The sequence below is a fragment of the Mesoplodon bidens genome, assembly GCF_964165515.1.
Source record: "Mesoplodon bidens genome assembly, chromosome: 3".
Classification (NCBI taxonomy): domain Eukaryota; kingdom Metazoa; phylum Chordata; class Mammalia; order Artiodactyla; family Ziphiidae; genus Mesoplodon; species Mesoplodon bidens.
Genome location: NC_138178.1, coordinates 139,974,432 through 139,999,038, shown reverse-complemented (window position 1 = coordinate 139,999,038; position 24,607 = coordinate 139,974,432). Strand labels below are relative to the sequence as shown.

The 24,607-nt window shown below is 36.8% G+C and overlaps 1 protein-coding gene across 1 annotated transcript in view; it reads left to right on the top strand.

The window, feature by feature from the left end:
- KCNH5 (potassium voltage-gated channel subfamily H member 5) overlaps window positions 1-24,607 on the top strand; it is a gene marked incomplete at both ends in the record, with an annotated part of 359,387 nt that overhangs the window by 81,911 nt on the left and 252,869 nt on the right. The window contains 2 exons of the mRNA XM_081228128.1: window positions 1,010-1,402; window positions 22,364-22,790. Of these exons, the coding sequence (XP_081084254.1) occupies window positions 1,010-1,402; window positions 22,364-22,790 (820 nt within the window). The remainder of the gene's footprint in view (window positions 1-1,009; window positions 1,403-22,363; window positions 22,791-24,607) is intronic.

Here is a 24,607-nt window from a genome sequence, read left to right as displayed (position 1 = left end):
ATCCAGTATTCTTTAAGTCCTGATTGAAAGGAAAAAAGGGAAAAGCAGGTTATAACATTCACACCCCTGATATTGCTGTGCCAGTCATTAGGGCCCTGGCTGAGTCCCACACAACAGCAAGATCACCAACAGTGGGGCCCTGGGGTTCAGCAAGGCTGTCAGAATCAAAGTTATGCTCCTTGAGGTGCCAAATATGTGAAGAATGGATAACGGTGAGTCATGCAAATAACAGTTGGGCAGTCAGTGAGAGATGTGTGATTCTAGGCAAACCTGCAAAGTGAGCGTGCAGAACTTACAGAAGTGGGTGACCAGCAGTGCTGTGGATCAGTGCTGGTGCTGGAGGAGGTCATCGAGAGCATGGGACTGAGAGTTGACCCTTCAGCTGGACCCAGGCAGTTGGAGGCTCCTTAGCCACACCCTTGTCCTTGGAATGTATACTCTGCTCACCATTCCCACAATGGGGGCCATTTTCAAGAATGCAGGCTTGAGAGAGTACGGTGTTGTTGAGACCTTCAGGTGTTGTTGTGACCTTCAGTCACACCTGTATATGTGACTGAACCCAGTTAAGACTTCTGTATAAACTTTTAATATTTGGTGGGTGAGTTCAGAGATCTACTGGTCTTGTGGCTGCCCAATAAAGCCTTGTAAGTAAGTTCCCTTGCATATTAAAACTGCCACCTAGCAATCTGGAGTGGTCTGCCACTTTCTTTGGTCTCTCCCTGCCCTCCATGTATGGGGGCCAGTTTTTGAACCAACAGTTGGCCACTGGAGAGAAAGCCAAAGGGAATGGCAGACAGATCAACTTTGGTAGAGAGATTGGACATGGAATGACTTTGAACAAACCTTGATACAACTTAGGAGAAGAGGGAGATGAAACTACAGAGCCTGACTGGCCTTGAAACCAGGAGTCATGATTAATAGGCTGTGGTTTGGCTGTCAGTAAATTTGAATTCATTACTAACTGTGCAGAGATGTCCGGGTCATTATATATACATTTTCTCTCTTTTAGGTTCTTCAGCTGGGATCAGATATCCTTCCTCAGTACAAGCAAGAAGCGCCAAAGACGCCACCACACATTATTTTACACTATTGTGCTTTTAAAACAACTTGGGATTGGGTGATTTTAATTCTTACCTTCTACACCGCCATTATGGTTCCTTATAACGTTTCCTTCAAAACGAAACAGAACAACATAGCCTGGCTGGTGCTGGACAGTGTGGTGGATGTTATTTTTCTGGTTGACATTGTTTTAAATTTTCACACGACCTTTGTGGGACCTGGTGGAGAGGTCATTTCTGACCCCAAGTTGATCAGGATGAACTATCTGAAAACTTGGTTTGTGATCGATCTATTGTCTTGTTTACCTTATGACATCATCAATGCCTTTGAAAATGTTGATGAGGTAAGTTCTTTTTCTTTTTAGTACTTGAATCACATGTTTTGAGAAAATTAGGATAAAAGGAGTTTACAGATAATCCAAACTTCTTTTTAGCCACCACTTTCAATCTTCATCCTACTAAACACTTGCCATAAATTATCATATTTGATTACCTTATAATTTTCATCTGCTTTTTTTTCTTGATTTCTGGTTGAAAATACTGATTACTAGAAAAACGGCTATGGTTGGAGGTTGTGGTTGAAAGAGGTGGAGCAGAAGAAAAGCCACAGCATTTGGAGTCAAATGTGGTTTATGAGCTAGATAATTGATTGAAAGATGATGAAATAGATGTGTGTTTTGGTTATTTTTTTGGGAAAACTGTGGCATTTTAAAACTCTGTGCACCCATAGGTCTTTTGACTCCTTTTCCTCCAGATAGCAGTGCTTGAGTTAACAAAAAGATACAGAAAATTTTATGGAAGAGAAATTCTTGAATTTTTGCCTTTTTGGTTTCTTTTTTATAGTTTTTGCTTTAAATTTTGTCTAAGTACATTTGTGGTTAGAGACTATATTGGATGACTTCTGATGTCTGGTCACATTCAAGATTCTGCTTATTCAATGTTATCTGCACAATGAGAAATACTTAAAACGTGTAATATCTTGGAAGACCATTATATTCAGAGCTTCTTAGCTTCTAACCTCGTAGTGGATGATTTTCAACTTGCTACCCGAAGGATGTATATAAATGAGTCAATATAGAATGTATCTATTATTAAAATATGTTCATAATAATAATTACAAACTTAATTTCCCTGAAGATTTTACTCTGTCCTCATAGACTGTTCAGATGGAAAATTCTGCACTACATTGTTGTCATTGTGTGTGTATTTGGGAGATAGTTTGCAACTTTTCTTCAGTAACTTTTTCCATAAAATTTCTGCATTCAATCAACTTTAATGATATTAAAAATATTTCCCCCCGGGGCTTCCCTGGTGGTGCAGTGGTTGAGAGTCTGCCTGCCGATGCAGGGGACACGGGTTCGTGCCCCAGTCCAGGAAGATCCCACATGCCGCGGAGCGGCTGGGCCCGTGAGCCATGGCTGCTGGGCCTGCGCGTCCGGAGCCTCTGCTCTGCAGCGGGAGAGGCCACAACAGTGAGAGGCCCGCGTACCGCAAAAAAAAAAAAAAAAAAAAAAATTTCCTGAAAGTTAAGTATAGACATTGTATTTTGATGCTGTACATGTAATTGTTACTTTAAAAATTGGGGGAAAAAAGGAATCGTAGTAATTTGTTTTCTAATTTTAGATTTTACCTACATCAAGCTTTTTAAGGTATATTTATTTCTTCCCTATTTACCTTCTGGAAGGGTTGAGAGGGGTTAATTTTGAAAATGGTAATCATATGATAAGAAGATAATAAGTAGTATTTATATGTTCACTTACTAAATGGATTAATATATTAAGATCAATGCATTAAGATTTCCATTATTTAGAACATAGGCATAAAGATTTTAATAAAAATAATTAAAAGATTGGTTTAATTCATAGAAAAGTAAATACATTAATCAGATTACATAATAATAAATGCATTTAATATACCATACAAATACATGAAGAGATCCTCAGACTTACTAATATTAAGGAAAATGCAAAGTAAACCTACAAACTACACTGACATACCATCATTTACCACACACACTAGATTGGTGAGAAGGTGGCTAAGGATGTGCACTGCTCAGATCTCCTTTCATGAAAACCTGCTGCATGGAGCACAGTTAGGGGATTCCTGGATGTGACTCCTGGTTTGGGAAAGCCAATCATTAGCATCTCTTTCAAACTCAGCATTCAGTGCTATCACACTATCACACTCGTAGCTTGAGACTGGCCACAGTGGGAGTATTTACACCCAGAAAGTCACAAGTGCTATGAATAAAAACTTTTCTTTAACTTTCTGTAGAATTAGTTGTTAATTATTTACCAACACACCACTGAACACAGTTGACTGACACCTGCTATGGTTTTCTGATCTGCTGCAGGTCACACATCGAAGCCATATTTCCCCAACATTGTGCCCAGCCAGTGACTAAGAATGGTGGTAACATTATGATTAGTTTACTCCTGCTCAGTAAAGAGCTCCTCTATTGAGCAACTTTTGCTCTGGGACTCCCCATTTACCTGTGCTGTGGTTGAGGCTCTTTCTACACAACTCTTCCTCCCCTCTTTACAGGTTTCAGACCTGCATTGTGGTCTGAAGGTTCCTCCCTCCTCCGTTTCTCCTTCATAGGCATTTATCTCAGTAAAAGTCTTGCATATCTAACCCTGACTTGGCATTACTCTGTCAGGGACCTGAACTGATGAAGCGATGGGGTGAGGCCTCTCATACATTGCTCCAGGGAATGTTGGTAAAACTTCCATGAAGAATAATTGGCAATATCTCATTTTTAAAAAGAAAAGACGCTAGGGGCAACCACCAGGGGCAATCCCCTTCTTTAAGGGATTCTTTGTTACTTGCTTCCATCACCAAACAGCAAGATTATGTACCTACCTCTTGGTTTTTCAGTTTTAGGACTTGTCTTTGACTTCTCACTATGGAATTTGAAGTTTTAGCCTCTTTCTCCCTGCCCTAACTGTATATATGCACTATTTCTATCACCTCAGTCTCAGAATATAGGTATACCATCCTTTTGGTTCCATAAATAGTAGGTATTTATATCATTACTACTACAAATATGCTATTTATAGCTGAACCTTCAACATGCTGTGATTACTTTTCCTTTTCTGCACTTTCCATTTTCCTGAGAGTTGGTTTTATCATTTGCTTAGTTTTATGTACTAATCACTAACTCAGTTGCTAAGCTCTATGCCAGTTGTCTAAATCTCCCTCCAGTACATTGATAGAAGTAATATTCTATCAACATTATTTTCTTAAACAGATCTCTCTACACTCTACCCTCCCACCTGATGGACAGTTTGGCTAGCTATAATATCCTAGGCCAGAGATAATTTCTCCTCAGATTTTGAAAGACACAGTGCCATTACAGTCGACCTTCTAATAATTCTCTTAAGAAACTTTAAACCGTTGTGACCTGTGTTCTCTTTCTGGAAATTTGATGTATCTTCTCTGTCCAGGGTTCTGAATCTTTCCAGTAATATGCTTTAGTGTAAGTCCCATTTTCATCAGTTTTGCTGGGCACTGACTGGGTAGCCTTTTTCAATCTAGAAAAGCATGTCTTCTGTTTTGATTTTTTCCTTATGATGATTTTCTCCATCCCTTTCCCCCCTCTTTTTCATTCTCTCTCTTGCTGGAATTCCTTTTGTTCTTATACCTACTAGACTTCTCCTCTGATTCCTTTTTTTTTCTTCCCTTATTTTCCAATCCTTTATATTTTTGCTGTACTTTCTGGAAGATTTTCTCAACATTATTTTCCAACTTTTCTCGTAACTAATAATGCTTTTTTTTTTTTTGCTTAAAGTTTTTTTGGCTTAATACTAATAGACCTAAACTAGCATTTGTATAGTATTTGATATATGTATTTCTATTATTTAACTTTTTATCATTCTAGATTATTATACTCTAGTTGTGTCTTTTATAAAGAGTCTATACATTCTAAGAGTCTTTCTAACTGGGAAGTTTAGTCTATTCACACTTATTGTGATTAATTACCTTTTGATTTTCTTAGAGCATCTTATTTTCCATTGTAAAATGCTTTTTCTTCACTTTTCTCTGTTTTTATTTTTGCTTCTTTTCTGCCGTCTTTTGGATTGATTGAATTTTTTAAATCTCCTGGATTTCCTCTACAGGATTAGAAGTTTTTCTGTTAATTGATTACTTTTAATATTTTTAGCATCTGTATTTTACTTATGAGTATCTTTGCCCTTCTAAATAAATCAAGGGCTTCTGTTTACCTTCTCATCTTTCAAACTAGTATTGTCTTATATTTTGGTTCCACATTATTTTTAACTTTCTCTTTCAATTATTGGAGGCCTTCTTTAGGACATATTTGTTGTGAGTCTTTGGGATGGTGACGCTGGGTCTCAGTTTCCATATCTGTAAAAAAAGGGAAGGAATGCTTGACTTTTTTACTTCACACAATGGTTTTAAGGAATAGATGGGAAAACAGATATGAATGATTTTTGTTTGTAGAATTGTGCATGTCTGAGGGGATATTATTATTTCATTTGTGTATGTCTGTTTCCTCCGCTTGGTGATAAGCCCTGTGATATTGAGGGATGTGTTCCATCTCCTTGGTAGTCCTTCGTTGCTCTTAGTACATATTGGTGACTCACCGACCTGAAGCAATAAAGTGTTAGCAAGGTTTTCGTAGATTGTACAATGACATAAAACAAAATAGAACTTAAAAATGAGAAATTGAGCTAGTGGTGGCTTGGGAATAGGAGAGTATGAGTCTGAAGATCACAATTTAATCCTTTGACATGCTACGAATGCAGAATGACTTAGAGGACTTAATAACACTTTTTGTATTCAAGATTGTCTCAGTCAACATGCTCTCTTAAGGCAACTTGATTTACTAGGAGTTCACGAACTGGGTATGACATTCTTTAAGAGAACTGTGAGGATGGGAAGACAGAATCCATTAAGGAAATAATTCTGTTTGAAAAGAAGTACGTAATGTAAATTTCCTAGAAACCATAACAGGGGGTAAAAGATGTTATCACCAGGAATCCAAGGAATAGAAACAAGCTCTTTTGTAGCATGCATTTGAATACAGCTCTGGGAGGTTAGGGGGAACTGAATTATAAGACATCAGAGAAAAATGGGGCAGCTTCATGTAACACACAGTTTGGTAGCCTGAGTGGACTTAGGAAATGCGATACATGGGGAAATCAGGGGACAATGAGCGGTATTAGTAAGTGGTAAACATGATAAACTAGGTTAGAACAAATTGAAATTGGAAAAATGTTCACTTATTGTTTCAGGAGACAAAATGATTGGGACAGTGACTGCTAAGTTGAAGTATTATAAATATTTTTAATTTCCAGGGAAGTTTATGGAAAATAATTTTCTAAATTATTATTTTCTTGAATTATGCTTGTCAAGTGGCCACATGTGTTGCTTCATTTTGGCATATCTGTTTACATAGCAAATTTTTATCTCTTGTCTAGTCATCAAAACAAGAATTGGAAATCAAAGAACCTAATTATACTCATAGATTTTAGAGGCTTTTTGTCCCCTTTTGTGGAATTTCAGATGCTCTACCAAGAATAACATTTTAGAAATTGCTATTTAATACAATTTTATCACCATTACTTTTTTATTAAAGCCTGTAGGTAATTGAAATAATGTTTGAGTGGTAAAGGTAAGGATTACATAGTATTTTTTTTTTTAGTTTTACTAGTTTTAATCTTATTAAACCCATAGAAACTTTGCCAAGTCTACCTTAGAACTGATTGATTTTTCTTATCAATGTGTTTGCTCAGCTGATAATAGACTTTTTTAAAAGAGCCGTTTTAGGTTCATGGCAAAATTGAGAGGAAGGTACAGAGACTCCCCATACAGAGATTGCCCCCACACATGCATAACCTCCCCCATTATCAACACCCCCACCAGAGTGAAACTATATTGACATATCATATTGCTAAAAGTCCATAGTTTACAGTAGGCTCACTCTTGGTATTGTACATTTTATGGGTTTTGACAAATGCATAATGGCATATTGTAGTATCATACAGAGTAGTTTCACTGTCCTGAAACTCTGTGCTCTGCCTATTCATCCTTTCTTCCCTCCTAACCCCTAGCAACCACTAATCCTTTTATTATCTCCACAGTTTTGCCTTTTCCAGAAAGTCATATAGTCGGAATAATACAGCAGGTAGCTTTTTCAGATTGACTTCTTTCACTTAGTAATATGCATTTAAGGTTCTTCCATGTCTTTTCATGGCTGATAGCTCATTTCTTTTTAGTACTGAATAATATTCCACTGTCTGGATGTATCACAGATTGTTTATCCATTCACCTACTGAAGACTATCTTGATTGCTCCTAAGTTTTGGCAATTATGAGTAAAGCTGCTATAAACTTTTTTATGCAGGTTTTTGTGTAGGCATAAGTTATCAGCTCATTTAGGTAAATATTAAGAAGCATGGTTGCTGGATCATATGGTAAGAATATGTCAGTTTTGTAAGAAACTACCAAACTATCTTTCAAAGTGGTTTTACCATTTTATGTTTCCACCAGCAATGAATGAGAGTTCTGGTTGGCACACATTCTCACTAGCATCAGTGTTTTGGATTTTAGCCATTATAGTAGATGTGTAGTGGTATCTTGTTGCTTTAATATGCAATTTTGTAATGATATATGAACATCTTTTCATATGCTTATTTGCCATCTGAATATCTACTTTTGTCAGGTGTCTGTTCAGATCTTTTGCTCATTTTTAATTGGGTTCTTAATTTTCTTATTGTTGAGTTTTAAGAGTTTTTAAAAATAGATTTTAGATAATAGTCCTTTATTATTTGCAGATGTCTTTTGCAAATATTTTCTCCCAGTCTGTAGATTGTCTTCTCATTCTTTTGACAGTATCTTTCACAGAGCAGTTTTTAATTTTAATGAATTCCAGTTTATTAATTATTTGTTTCATGAATTATGCCTTTGGTGTTACATCTGAAAAATTATCACCATGCCCAAAGTACCTAGATTTTCTCCCACATTATCTTCTCAAAATTTTATAGTTTATGTTTTACGTTTAGGTCAATGATCCATTTTGAGTCAATTTTTGTGAAGGGTATAAGGTCTGTGACTAGATTCATATTTTTTTGCATTGGATGTCCATGTGTTCTATCACCATTTGTTGAAAAAAACTATCTTTTCTTTATTGTATTGCCCTTGCTCCTTTGTCAAAGATAAGTTGACTATATTTATGGGGGTCTATCTGGGCTCTCTATTCTGTTCCATTGATCTATTTGTTTATTTTTTTCCACCAATACCACAGTCTTGATTACTATAGCCTTACTATAGTTGAGTGTCTGTCCTCTGATTTTGGTCTTCTCCTTCAATATTGTGTTGGCTATTTTGCCCAGTTTTTATCCCTCCACATAATCTTTACAGTCAGTTTATTTATATACACAAAATAACTTAATGGGATTTTGACTGAGATTACATTGGTAGCTTTAGATCAAGTAGAGAAAAATTGACATCTTGACAATATTGAGTATTTCTGTCCATAAACATGGAATATTGCTCCATTTATTTAGTTCTTTTTTGATTTATTTCATCAGAGTTTCATTGTTTTCCTCATATACATCTTGTACTTTTTTTTATTAGATTTATATCTAAGTTTTTCATTTTTGTTGTGCGAATGTAAATGGTATTGTGTTTTTAAATTCCACTTGTTCATTGTTGGTATATAGGAAAGTGATTGGCTTTTGTATGTTGACCATATATCCTGCAAATTTGCTTTAATTGCTAATTAGTTCCAGGATTTTTTTTTTTTTCTGGGTCAAGTTGTTTGGATTTTCTGCATAGACAATTATGTCATCTGCAAACAAAGACAGTTTTCTATTTCCCCTTCCCAGTCTGTATACACTTTGTTTCCTTTTCTTTTCTTGTTGCATTTGCTAGGACTTCCAGTATGAAGTTGAATAGGAGTGGTGAGAATAGACATTCTCTACTTGTTCCTGATCTTAGTGGGAAAACTTATAGTTTCTCACCATTAAATATGATGTAATATGATATAAGCTGTAGGGTTTTTGTAGATGTTCTTTTTCAAGATGAGGAAGTTCCTCTCTTTTCCTAGTTTTCTGAGAGTTTTTATCATGAATAGATTTTGCATTTTGTCAAATGCCTTTTTTTGCATCTATTGATATGAATATATGATTTTTCTTCTTTAGTCTGTGATGTTATGGATTCTATTAATTGATTTTTGAGTGTCGAACCAGCCATGCATACCTAGGATAAATCTTACTTGGCCATACTATATAATTATTTTTATATATTGTTGGATTTGATTTGCTAATATCTTGTTGAGGATTTTTGCATCTATGTACATGAGAGATATTCTTTTGTAGTTTTCTTTTCTCATATTGTCTTTGCTTTTGGTATTAGGGTAATGCTAGCCTCATAAATCTGGGTTAGTTAGTATTGTTTCTGCTTCTACCTTTTGGAAGAGATTGTAGGCAATTGGTATAATTTCTTCCTTAAATATCTGGTAGAATTCACTCATGAGCCCATCTGGGCCTGGTGCTGTTTTGGAAGGTTATTAATTTATTGAATCAATTTGTTTAATAGATGTAGTTCTCTTCAAATAATCTATTTTTGTATGTGTTTGAGTTTTGGCAGATTGTGTCTTTCATGGAGTTAGTCCATATCATCTAGGTTCTCAAATTTATGGGCATAGAGTTGTTCATATGATTCCACTTTGTTGTTGTTATTATTATTATCCTTTTAATGTCTGTGACATCTGTAGTGACATCCTCTCTTTGATTTGTCATGTTAGTAATTGTGTCCTCTCTTTTTTATTTTTCTTAGTTAGTGTGGCTAGAGGTGTATCAATTTTATTGATATTATCAAAGAAAAGGCTTTTAAGATTTTGTTGATTTTCTCTACCAATTTCCTGTTTTCAATTTCATTGATTTTTGCTATATTTTAATATGTCTTTTCTTCTTGTTACTTTGGATTTAATTTGCTTTTCTTTTTCTAGTTTACTAAAGTGGAAATTTAGGTTATTGATTATAGTTTTTATTGCTTTCTAATATATGCATTCTAAGTTATATATTTTCCTCTAAGTACTGCTTTGCTGCATCCCATGAACTTTGTTAAGTTGTATTTTCAGTTTCAGTTAATTAAAAAAGCATTAAATTTTACTTGAAATTTTCTCTTTAATCCATGTCTTACTTATAAGTGTGTTGTTTAATTTCCACATATTTTTGGATTTTCCAGGTATATTTCAGTTATTGATTTCTAGTTTAATTTCATTGTGGTCCAAAATCAGGTATTGTATGATTTCTATTGTTTTAAATTTGTTAAGGTGTGTTTTATAGCACAGAATGTGGTCTATCTTGGTGAATATTTTACATGACCTTGACAAAGATGTGGGTTTTTGTTGTTGTTGTTGTTTTGCTGTTGTTGTATAAAGTAGTCAAAGATGTCAATAATAGCCAGCTAATCGATGGTGCTGTTGAGTTCTGCTCTGGCCTTACTGATTTCTGCCTGCTAGACCTGACCATCTCTGACAGAGGGATATTGAAGTATATGATAGTGGATTCATTTTATTTCTCCTTGCATTTCTATTAGTTTTTGCTTCACATATTTTGATGGTCTTGTTAGGTGCATACAATATAAGGATTGTTATGTCTTCTTGGAGAATTTACCCCTTTATCATTATGTAATGCTCCTGTTCATCCCTGATAAACTTAGTTAGTCTGAAGAGTATGAGACTTTTAATGCAATGAAATGTATTATCTCTGGGATGATTTTACCTTCTATATGGGACTTTCTTAGTTTCTTATTAGCCTGCTTTAAAAACTTTTGCTGCAATTTTAAGTCCTCCCAGTTCTTCTCTGCTTAAGAAAGCACATTAATAACACTAGTGCTTCTAATAATAATAAAAAACCATTTATATTTTTATCGATGATTGGATTAGTGGTTTATCAACACTTGTCTTTCATCTGTGTGCTCAGGGGAAGGTTTATGAGCGACCCTATTTTGCAACCTTCAATTCTACTTCAAGTTAAGAAGTCAAATCTAACAAAGATCTTTAGGAAACTAAGGGTTAGACCCTGTGCTCATTTCCGGAGGAATCAAAATTAGACCTTATGCTTCCTCAGTGCAAAGACTCCGTCTTTCTAATAGCCTGGATTTGCAGTGCCTGACACATAATTGCCATACTATATATATTTCTGGAGGAATCAAAATTAGACCTTATGCTTCCTCAATGCAAAGACTCTGTCTTTCTAATAACCTGGATTTGCAGTACCTGACACATAATTGCCATACTATATATATTTCTATTAAAGTGAATGAGGGATTGAAGCTTACAATGTTTCCTAAATATACCTGTTTCTTGTTAGTAATGGAAAAGTTAGGGCCAAAGGGCAGTCTTTGTGGCATAACCTATCTGTGCCCCAAACTTCTTCATTCAGACAGTAGGACATTATCCTTTGGCCGCTATGCTCACCTCTCTGTTCATAAGTTCCTTTCCATGAATATTCTCACTTAAATAATCTTCCAGTCATATGACCTACACTGCTAGCTTTCCATACATGTTTAGAGGTTACCTTAGGGTTTAGGTTCCTAAGCTGGGATCTCCCACTAGGAGTGCAAAACATTGTAGACTAATGAATACAAAGGTGTACAAGGCAAAGTCACTGAACTCAAATGTACCTACCTTCTAGCTTGAGAGAAAAACTTTCTCAAAAATTATTCAAGAGTGTGAATAAAGGAGGAGTCAGTGTGAAGGAGGAGATGAGGTAAGGATTTGGAGAATGGGTAAGAGTCAGCCACAGGTTCCAAATTGGAGGATAGTGGCAGTAGGCTGAACTTTAAAATTCTATTCCAAGTGGAGATTGGCAGTACAGAATGGTAATAAACAGATTTAAAGATCGATATCTTTTTTATATTTGAAAAATTTGGTGATGCTCCATGATATATTCTTTGCATTAATTTTCTACAGAGACAAAGCAGTCTGCCTAACTGAGGGAATTAGCTTTGGGAGGATAGGAAGTTGCAAACAATCAGGATAGCAATAGGATTCCTTTATTTGATTTTGTTGCTTACAGGAATAGAAATTTTTATCCAAACTGATCTTCATTCATGATGAAGCCTTCCTATTGTTAAACATTAGGGAATAATTCTGACATGGAGGCAAAGAAGGTTGAAATATATTGCAATATGTATACTATAATCCTTAAAATTTTTTGCCTTAACTATCTATGGTTACTTGCATAGAAATTGCTCTTTATCTTTCTGCATAGTAATTATCACTATGCTTGAGAATACATCATTTCCTCACTCTTCTTTGAAGGAAGTTCTAAACCTCCATCCCTACTCCCTTTGGTCTTTCTATTACTTCATTTTATTCCATGATTTTATCTCTGCTTTCACATAACACATGCTAACTCACAAGGAACATGTTTATATTAGAAATTTTCATCTTTAGGAAGTTTGTTTATTATACATTGTGGATAAAGGGTTAACAAAACTATTTCTCCTTCTGCATTGACAAATTTTACCTTTAATCAACTGTCTTCCTTTGTTCTCCCAGGGACTGATGAAGGAAATACGCTATCTATGTTTCTAGGCTGTATTACTTATATTTAAAAAAGATCTCTGATTTGTAAATTACATCTGGACTATGAAGAACTTTTAATGAGCTGTAAATAACCTGATGAGGATACCACAGCTTAAGGGTTCCCTGATTGATACAACTCCAAGCATATCCCTTGTGGAATTCTGAAAGCTATACCTGTGTTGTTATTATAGGTGCTGGGTTGGGTGACATTTAAGCCTAGACCTGAAAGATGAGTAGGATTAACTAGGCAAAAGGAGTAGTTAGCGGGTTAGGGAGAGTGTTTTTAAAATTCTCTTTTGGAGACCCCACCAGGTGAGAGAGAACATAATTTTTTTTTTTTTAATTCTGTAAGGCTTTTCTTTTTTTTTTTAACCCCACATTTGTTTATTTATTTATTTTTGGCTGTGTTGGGTCTTCGTTTCTGTGCGAGGGCTTTCTCTAGTTGTGGCAAGTGGGGGCCACTCTTCATCGCGGTGCGCGGGCCTCTCACTGTCGCGGCCTCTCTCGTTGCGGAGCACAGGCTCCAGACACGCAGGCTCAGTAGTTGTGGCTCACGGGCCTAGTTGCTCTGCGGCATGTGGGATCTTCCCAGACCAGGGCTCGAACCCATGTCCCCTGCATTAGCAGGCAGATTCTCAACCACTGTGCCACCAGGGAAGCCCGAACATAAAATTTTTGAAGAAAGGAAATACATTTTCTATAACTGGAGTACAGAGAGCAGAAGACAGAGATGCACAAGGGAGACTGGAAAAGTAGGCAGGGGCAGGTTGTATTAAGGAGTTTGGATTATTGTAAAGGTGGCAACAAGTTACTGAAGGTTTTAAAACATCTCCCAACCTGGTTTGCTTGTGCATATATCATGATATTTGAAAAAAAAATCGAGACTTAGGCAATATACCTCTTTTTTGGTGTATATTTTGATCATGCCTTATATTCACTCTGCACCAATGGATATTAATGAGAACATTTTTTTCCATAATAAGAAACATTTAAAATTAGTATATCATGGATATTGCTTAAAACAGATGTCTGTCTATCTATCTATCTATCTATCTATCTATCTACTATCTATCTACTATCTATCTACTTATGCCACTGTGTATTGATAAGAATATAAATAGACTAAAACACGTGGTATGTACAAGTTATTTAAATTGAGTTTCTCTACTGAAGCATATTAACTAATGCAGGGAGTAATTAGTATTATTTCTCCATGGATCTCTTGGTAACATTAGTTGGAGAAGTGAGTTCTGAATAGGAAGGAGGCAATAGAACTTGTTATATGGGTTAAAGATGCAGATAACAATTGTAATTTGCTACATTTTCTATTTTACTTAGTTTTCTTTCAGTCTTTAAATTGTACTCTACAAAAGGAAATGGAAATGGACTATTTAGTCATTCATATACAAAATCTACTTAGAATAAGACCCCAATGCTTATAAAACAGAGTGGTTTCTATATAATTGCCTGATATTGTGCTACCCATGAAGATTAAATAACTATTAATTATTAATTACAATATCAGTGCTAGAGGAGTCAGAAATTATTATGAGAGATTTCTGTGTTGGTTAGTTTATTCTTTAATTAGTGTATTCATTTTCTTAATAAATATTTGGTGCTTACACTGTGGCAGGGAGTTCTAGAGTGTGTGCTGGGGATAAAAGAATGAACAAAACATGATATGAATACACAATCAGAAAGAGACAAATGGCACAAAGGGAACATACCTGATCCTTTGAGATTATATAATGAAATGACCTGCTCTAGACCAAAACAGATTTTAGAACAATGGAAGCTATCGTATGATTTTAAACTATGAGTGACTTCAAAAGATAACTCTTATATAGTGTTCAGAATAGAGTGGACGGAGTCAAATGAACGCCTTAAGATTTATTAGAACACTTCCTTAGGTCTAGGAGAGAGATGCTAGTAGCATGGTTTAAGATGGTGTCAGTGGCGATGAAGAAAAGTGAATAAATTGGAAAGATATTTAGGAGTTAAAGTTAATAGGGTTTTAAGATAAATTGGGTATGGGAGATATCAAAGAAAGGGGCAACATGAATACTTCTTGGTTTCTGGTTTGTGTAATCAAATGGCTAGTGCTTATATTTGCTTATATATTAGAAAAGAACCAGGGGCAATGTCTGGAATGGGAAGGTGGAGGGGAGAGTAGTAACATTTTTTTTTTTTTAATGGGAGAGACATGAGATATTTAAATGTCTATGGGAAAGATGTAGTTGAAGGGGGAGTGGCTGGATTTTTGAGCAGAGGAGAGAAAGTTTAAAATATATTGGATAGATGAATTCATAAGAAAAGTAGTAAAATTGCTAGGTAGTTAGGAGATGTTTTGAGATTGATGATAATGAATATCTAGTGGAATCAATCTGCCCTATTGTATTACTTTCTTAAGCAGTTCTTAAACACAGCCCTGAAGAAAGCTGATAATTGAGTTAGAATTTGGGTTTTGATACAGGTTATAATGAAGAGACAGACATGCTAAGGAATTCAGGATGTATGGTGTTGTTGAAATTATAGGGCCACATAAAGAAGAAAATGGAGAATGGAGGGGTTAATAGATTGGGAAAAAGCAGATCTGTCAGTAGACTGGAGATTCAATAAAGTTGAATGTTGATGTAATTGGACGGTTTAGCTCAACATAGAAGAAGATATGGTCAGAATACAAGATGGTTCAATTCAAGATTTCAGAGCTGGAAAATGTTTTATATATGAGAAATTTCAGACTATGACCGCGGGAGTGGGCATCTAAGGAAAAGTGAAAAGATTGTTAGAGATGAATTGGTGGAGAAATGTGAGGCCAGGTTTTCAGTGGGGTCATCCACATGGAAACTGAAGTTACTCAGGGTGAGGGCAAGCTTTAGGTGGGGTTGGATTTAAGAACTATTTAGGAGGTATATGAAGTAATAACTTGGAGTTCTTTGTTCTCATGGAATATTTACTGGCATAAATTCTTGCTAAGCAAAATAGTGACACGTTTCCCAATACAAAAGGTAAATAATATCTAACAATTGCATATTAAAATTTATTTTATATATTCATATCTTACCTATTTGGAAGTATGTTTTGTTAAAATGAGACTTCTATATCACATACATATCTATGTTGCCCCCATTTTAAGTCAAACAAGTATGAAATACTGTGCACATAAATACATGTGCTTTCCTCACATTTGTATCAGTTAGCTTTTTTTTCCCACATAACAAACTACTCCAAAACTTTATGGATAATAACAATCACCATTTATTAAACTAATTTTCCTGTGACCTAACTGAGTGATTCTGCTGACTTTGGCTAGATTTGGCTTATCTCAACTAAGTTCACCCATACATCTGTGGTAGGCTGCTGAGATGGCTGGTGACTAACTGATCCGGGATGGCTCAGATGGATGTCATAGGGCTGCTCCTATGGTCTCTCATCCTCCAAAAGCCTAGTTGCCATTCTTCATATGGCAACTTAGAATGGCCATGGGTTCTAAGACCATGACTGGAGGCTATGCTTCTTGAGGTCTAGGCTTGGAACTGGCACAGTGTCACTTATACCACATTCTGCTGGCCAAAGAAAGTCATAAGGCCAGTCTAGACTCAAGTCAAGATGGGGAAATAGACCCTATCTTTTGATGGGAGAGGTTGCAAAGTCACATTGCCAAAGGGTATGGATGCAGGGAAGGAAGTGACCCGAGCTATTTTTTTCCAAACAATCTACTACACACCCTGTGTGCGAGAATGCTAGACGTAGGTGAAAAACCAAGCAACTCGATGTTATAAGTCCGTACTCCTGCTCTCTCACCCCCACTTAATTGTCATGTGTCCTTGGACAAGAAAGTTCTTTGATCATTCCTCTTTTGTTTATAAAGCAAGGGGGGAAGAAGGTAGGAAAGAATACTAGCTGAGTTATCTGCATACTATCCTTAGTGATAATCAAATGAGAGAATTGATTTGTATTTTAAATGGCTTTATCATTGTAAGCCATTATTTTTATACTGATTACATCCCACATCTCTTTAATGTGGCAATCCACAAACATATCCTGAAGAGTTAATAACACTGAGATATCTCCTGGATATTTTTCTTTATGCTCCTATGGCCTGAGGGGCTTTTCAAGTAAGGAAACTGGCTAGAAAGGAAGGCTGATGACTGAAAGTTCTCCATTAACCCTGCTGTGTTCTATTATGCATTTGATGTGTTTGATATTCTCTTCCACCAGTGGAACCCCAGGGATTTGTGAGCTAAGAGCTCAGAGGTTGGGAGAGAGACAGAATGCCACTGGAGTGCAGAGGAAGGCACAGGAAGATTGGCAAGCATGGAGGGAAATTAAGCAGAAAATGAATGAGCAGCCAAAACTGGTGGAGAGCACAGAATCAAGAGGTTGTTGTAAAAAGGTGTTAGTACAGAAGCGAGTCATTTTATTTTGGCCTGTCAAAGTATCCAGTATTACCATATGGGTTAAATTAAAATTCCCAACAGGGGATTAAAAATAATTTGAGGGGACTTCCCTGGCAGCCCAGTGGTTAAGACTTCACCTTCCAATTCAGGGGGTGTGGGTTTGACCCCTGGTTGGGGAGCTAAGATCCCACATGTCTCGTGGCCAAAAAACCAAAACATAAAACAGAAGCAATATTGTAACAAGTTCAATAAAGACTTTAAAAAATGGTCCACATAAAAAAAAATCTTAAAAAAAATTATGTATATAAAAAAGTATAATTTGAGGACCAAGCTAAAGATTATGAGGGTGAGTTATAAAATAAGTAGAATCTCTTATTTTATATAGAGTTGAATATGACACCTCTTCCCCCCTCCCCAAATCACATGATGCAGAAGAAATCATTAATCTGAATTATGTACCGTGGTGAAATGTTAACCTCAGCAACACAACAGTGACTAATGGATTTTCCGTAACATTGTTTTGATATTTAAATAAGACGTTCTTTAAAAATTACATCAATATTACATGTAGAGCTCAAGGAATTTCACAAAGCAAACACACCTAGTAATTCCTAGTAATGCTGCTGTATTAGGAAACAGAATATTACCAGAGCCCTCTCATGTCTTGCATAGTCACTACCCCTCCCCAAACAAAGGAAGCCACTTTGACTTCTAATAATGTCTTATCCCTAAGAATAGTTCCATTTGTATTTAAACTTTTATAAATGGAATCATGCAATATATACTCTTTTGTGTCTAGTCTCTTTTGCTCAGTATGATACTTTTTAGATTAATTCTTGTTATTTCATATAGTTCTAGTCTGTTCATGTTTATTTCTAGATAGTATTGCATTGAGTGAAGGTGCAATAATTTATTTATCCATTCTACTGGAGATGGACATTTGGACTGTTTCAAGTTTTAAGTATTTCATCAAATTTTAGAACAAAGTCATTAACTTTGAGTTTTGATTATAGTAATTGCATTAAATTCTTTTGGATACAAAACAGTGGAGAATGAGATAGCTAAAAAAAAAACTTTCCAAATAAAGCAAACACTTCTGTATTACTCATTTTGAATAACAGTTTCTGGTTTGATAAGTAGATGAAAGGGACACTGTGGACAAATTAAAAGGTGAAACTTTGGGGTTATGTTTGAGAGCAAAAAGGAGTTTGGTTTGACTGGAGCACTATTGCTTGGCAAAGGCGTGGTTGGAAATGACCTGGCAGTGTGGACAGAAATGGGTTTGTGGACCTTGAAGGCGTGTAGAAATTGTGTTTAATGTCTATAATGAGCCCATGGAGGATATGCTCGATACTGTCTTTTAAGAAGATTAATATTGCAGTGATAATTGGGATAAGGACAGGAAGACTGCACAGCCGTTGGCTATTATGGGAAATGCACGAAGAATCTGAAGGACTAGGTCCATTCCTTGCTAGCTGTGTGACTTTACACAAGTCGTGTAACCTGTCTGAGCTTTAGTGTCTGCCTATGAACAGTGGAGATAGGAGTCCTGGTACTGTGAGAATGAAATGAGTTGGTCCATGTTAGAGAATTGCAGACTCTCTAGGGTTCTGGGGCCTCCACAGACCCCTAAGTGGGCCACTGCTGGGCCTGGGTGGGAATAAATGGGAGGCAAGGTATTTAATCTCCTTTGTTCAGTCTTATAGAGACTGCCTGTATTTAAGCCAATACTGCTGGTACAAATGTGATTTGTTAAATTGCACATTATGCTCTAGATATAGTGAGGTTCAGAATGAGGTCAGACAGTGAAGTGCAAGGAGTGTGGACAAGACTGCCTATATTTGATTCTTGGCCCCTCCTCTTACCAGCTGCAGGAACTTAGTCAAATTATTTAATGTTTCTAGGCTGTGTTTTAGTAATGATACCTATCGCATAAGATTATTAACTATGCCCCCTCCCTGCCCCACCACACACTCAACTCACCCCACCCACATTTTCTTGTGTCATAAAAAGTTTTTCATACATTTATTGAACGTATTGACTGCTTAACCTATTACCATATGCCATACTTTGTAATTGACACTAGGTATATTCTTCAAGGGGTTTAGAGTTTCCTGGGATACCATACATGCAAACAGAGACTTGTAATAAAGTGCTTTTATGATGATTGTTGTAATAGAGATGGGCAAAGGGTACATGATAATACAAAATAAGGACACCTAACTCTCACAGTGGGTGTAACAACGAAGATGGTGGGGGAGGAAAGAAGATGTCAGGGAAATGGACATGGAGGAGAGAGTCTCTGCCATAAACTATAAGTAAGACCCCAACCACCAAGACAGTGGGAGGGAAGAGTGCTTTAAGTACAGGGGACAAATTGTTAATGTGGCATGAAACAGCATGGGCACTCGGGGAACTACACATAGTTGAGCATGGCAGGAGTCTAGACAGCAGAAGGAGGACTTGCTGGGAGAGATGCTGACCAGACAGGCAGATGCTAGGTCCTGAAGGGCTTTGCATGTCATAGTAGGGAGTGAATACTAGATTCTATAGGTAATGAGCTAATACTAAAGATTTTAGACCAGAGAGGGATATGATTAGATATATATGATGTAAAACGATAGCAGGCTGGTAGCCTTTACAGTGTGATCACATAATTAAAGGGAGTGAGAACAGAGGTAGTATGGCTGATGGAGAGGCTATTCCTGTCACACAGTGAGAAAAAACATGAAGCCATGACCAAGGCATGGCCTTGAGATTAAGAAAGAAGAGATATTTTTGAGAGATTTATTCAGGTATATTTTGAGCACTTTGAATGCTGAGATCCTCAAGACTTGATAACCGGTTGGATGTGACAGGAAAGTGGGTGTTCAGCCCAGGTCTGAGAGACTGGCTTCATAATGATGTTGTTCCCAAGAGTAGGGACATATTACCTTTTGAACGCCTATGGAATATCTAAATGGAAATGTACAGCAGGTATTTGGCTTCTGTATCAGGAACTCATAGAAGTCAGTTGAAACATGGGCATGCAGTAAATCAACCAGGAGAGGCTGAGGGTAATCGTAATGAGAATCCTAACACATAAAAGAAGCATGGATAAGGTTAGCTCCAGAAAATGATTTTGAAAGAGATGTCAGCTGGGGAGTTGGCTAAGATCTAGGAGAAAGTGGTGACATAGAACCCATGACAGAGAGTTTACAATACTTACCAAACATTTTGTAACATTTGAATAATATTGGACATGGCTATAGAAAATGGTGCTTTTTGATTAAGTGGAGTCCAGAGTAGGTACCCCTCAGGGTGGATCACCTCCTCTTGGAGAGATCTGCCTACATCAGAGGTCAGGAGAGTGTGTCCTCCTGTTATCTGGGCCTAATTCGAGTGGGTCCTGATTCTTTACATTCTACTTGAGGGTTGTGACTAGTTTTTAGTTTAAATGGGGTTAAAGGTTTCCTCTCTGTTTTTTCTTCTTTTGTTTTTAGCTGTGTTTAGAAAAAAGAATTCAGTAGAAATAATTTTCTCTGTAGTATTGTATTGGCCAAAAAGTTCGTTCGGGTTTTTGTAAGATCTTATAGAAAATCCCGAATGAACTTTTTGGCCAACCCAGTATTTAAATAGAACTAGCACAGTTCCTTTAAAAATTGGAGTTAAGTGGAGGACAACATCTACAATAACACTATTTTTATTTTTTAATTTAACCCTCTGAGTTTTTCATGCATTTTGACTATGGGTTTCTTTAGAGCAGAAGCAAGCGTATTTGTCTTAATGTCCCCAGGACACAACTCAGAGCCTGCCATATAGAAATGCTCAACAAAAACGTATTTTTGTCTTTCTTGTTCATGATTATGTAGTTCCTTTTTTAAGAGCTTCCAAGCTCTCTTGAATCTTCTTACCTTTCAACATCTCATTTCATTGAATTATGCCAATTCATCTTCTGAATTTTATTAATGCTACTCTTACTGTCTAAAGTTCAATATCCCTGCCTTGCCCAAGTGTTCAAGTGAAATAAGAATTGATTTAAGGCTGCGTATATGCCGCAGCATTTGAGAGTAGGAATAGAAATAGAGCCAGGCCTAAGGTTATCGAGGTTGAGACAGAAAACTGTCCGGATGCTCCTGTTCCTTTTTTGCTTCCATAAGGTCTCCTGTTTTTACTTCTCTTTGTTTTCTCTCTCTCTATTTCAAATTTTTATTTTGCAAAATTTCAAATATATACTATCATATAGAGTATAACCAAATGCACTCCCAGCCTTTTTTCACTGTAACTTTATGATGCCATAATTAGAGTCTCATTAATGTTACATCTGTTCTACTATACCAACCAGTTCCTCCCTGTTGATCAGACTTAAGTTCAGAGTAGGTTATGTCAGATGCCTTGTCTCCTCCCTGGGATATAGAATTAGAAGTAAGGAAGTCATGGATTCTGTGAGACTTGGAGGTGATGATCAGATGAGAGGGTCCTGGGTCACTGCTTTATCTTTCCCTCATGCACCAGGAATGGCTTTACCCTCTCTACCTGGGTGGCTTATCACATGCTTCCTCAAAAAGTAACTTTGAGAACTTCACTGATTGAATAAAGTCTATGCTATGTTTCCATTTGGATAATGCTATATTTGATGTTTTAAGCTCTTAACAAAATATGAATTTTCTTGCTGCCATTCCCTTATAGTATTCTTTTCACTGACTCTTGCCAGAAGATGATAGAGTTTTGTAGGTATGTTCCCATTCTAGGTTCAACTCTTCACTTTTTCACAGCTCTACAAATTTAGTGCTTATCATAACTGTGGCAGGAGGTGGTGGAAATAATGGCATTTGCTCATTTTAATATACACAGAAGTATTTCCTGTTTGCTTGACAGTAAAACTAGGATTCTTTTTTCAGAAGTTTTGCTGTTCATAACATTTATAAAGTAAGAAATAAAATTAAATCTTTTAGAGTACAGGAAAAGTTTTGTAGGAAGAAGAAATAAAAGGTCTAAATTCATCACCCTATTTCTATACTCTTGAGTATATTGCCTTTGAGCTATTTTCTCCTTTGGTTTTTCTCTGTGCTATTTATACTCCAGTTATGAAAATAAGCTCCGTCTTCCTTACCTAATGAAAAGGTTTTTTATCTAATAATCTACAAATATCTTATTTCCAGGTGGGAAGGAATCTGCATTTAAAACGTTTCTTTATCACTTCAGCTTTCTGTTGTTGTTGTTGACTTAAAGTCGGAGCTGTAGTATGTGTGTGTTCTTAGTATATAAATGGTGATTGAGTTCATTAAGATGAACCACTGTATTGTTTTCCTTAGCCTTTTCTTTTCTGAAAGTGTTGTGTCATTTCTTTTTTTTTTAATTCAGGGAATCAGCAGTCTCTTCAGTTCTTTAAAAGTGGTGCGTCTCTTGCGACTGGGCCGTGTTGCCAGGAAATTGGACCATTACCTAGAGTATGGAGCAGCGGTCCTTGTGCTCCTGGTGTGTGTGTTTGGACTAGTTGCTCACTGGCTGGCCTGCATATGGTACAGCATTGGGGACTATGAGGTCATCGATGAAGTTACAAACACCATCCAAATAGACAGTTGGCTCTACCAGCTGGCCTTGAGCATTGGGACTCCGTATCGATACAATACCAGTGCAGGGATATGGGAAGGAGGACCCAGCAAGGATTCACTGTATGTGTCCTCTCTCTACTTTACCATGACAAGCCTTACAACCATAGGATTTGGAAACATAGCTCCTACCACAGATGTGGAAAAGATGTTTTCCGTGGCCATGATGATGGTTGGCTGTAAGTATCTTTTATTTTCTTTTTTTAAAAAAATTATTGTTGTTGATAGTTCTCCAGGCTCCAGTCTCTGACAGGAGTAAATGAAACTACTTTGTCTTCAGAAAAATGTTTAATTCATATAATTTACATTGGTTTAATTTTTATTCAGCCTTAGAAAATAAAAAGGCAAAATAACATATTATACTTTTTAGAATGTTTTAGCACATGCAAAGTAGTATGAATGGACTGATACAAAAATTAGAATGGGAACTCTTTGATTTAATTCTGGTCATAGCATTGTACCGGGCAGAGCTATTTCCAAAAGGAGACCAATATCTAGAAAGGCAGCATCTGGCATATTCCATAGGTTTTGTGGGCAATGCATAAAATTCTGAAAAAGTAGACAGGATCTGATGTGAGATACCCTGTTTAGAAAATGTTTTATTTAATAATCAGTTTTATGTAGGCTTTTACAATTAAGACTAGGCAAAGAGTTTATAAATCTAGTCTCCATTACAAAATTCTAGCTGGAATATATTCCGGTCTGAGAGAATGAAAGTATTAGTAAATGTAAGCTTATTCAGCAATGACAAAAGTGTCTAGGATGTAGCATACAGATCTGAGTACTAAATGTCTTGATGACATTCTTGGGAGTAGAATTCTCTCTACAGGAGTGAAGGACCAAGTATTCTATCCTCAGACTGAGACTGGATGATACAGAAGATCAGAATTAAGGAAATACATACAAAAGAAAATGTTGAAAAAGGAGGTTTTTGAGGGAGGCTTCATCACCATATACACCCTCATGTTGACTTTGATGATTTATCCAAACCTAGTTCTAAGACCTAGAGTAACCTTAGGACTGGAGGGTTTTTTTTGTTTTGTTTTGTTTTTTTGTGGTACACGGGCCTCTCACTGTTGTGGCCTCTCCCGTTGCGGAGCACAGGCTCCGGACGCGCAGGCCCAGCGGCCATGGCTCATGAGGCTAGCTGCTCCACGGCACGTGGGATCCTCCCGGACCGCGGCACGAACTCGTGTCCCCCGCATCCTCAGGCGGACTCCCAACCACTGCGCCACCAGGGAAGCCACACGCGGGATCTTTTGTTGCAGCACGCGGGCTTTTCTAGTTGTGGTGTGCAGGCTTCTCTCTAGTTGTGGTGCATGGGCTCCAGAGCGTGTGGGCTCAGTAGTTGCAGTGCGCGGGCTTAGTTGCCCCGTGGCATGTGGGATCTTAGTTGTCCAGCGGCATGTGCGGTCTTAGTTTCCCAACCAGGGATCAAACCTGTGTCCCCTGCATTGAAGGTGGATTCTTAACCACTGGATCACCAGGGAAGTCCCAGGACTGGAGTTATGATTAGTGTTATTAGCACCTTTTAAGCCTCTGGGTCATGGTAATTGGTTTTCGGTCTAAGCCATCCTTTTTGAGATACCACATTATAGAATTTTATATTATGACACTAATGGTAAAAATGTTAGAGTCCAGGAATGTCGGCTGACTTGTGAAAGGTCCATATCTTGGGTCTAAACAAGGTACTTTTCAGAGTTCATAATGTCTGCAAGCTATTGGTCACCAATGTTAACAGTTGTTTAGCCTTCTGTACTCCTTTGTACAGGTACAGAAACAAGAACACACAGGTTCTCTTCACTGCTTAAAAGTAACAGAGGGAGAGTGAGAATTCCAAGTGCTGTTTCCTCCAGAGGCTTTTAGGAGGAAAATGTTCTTACAAAGAGATCTTGATGATCTCTTAATTAAACTACTGCCTACACACTGAAAGTGGTAAGATGTACTGGCAAAAATGGTGCTTTATAAACTCAGAAGACAACATTTTGTCAGATAT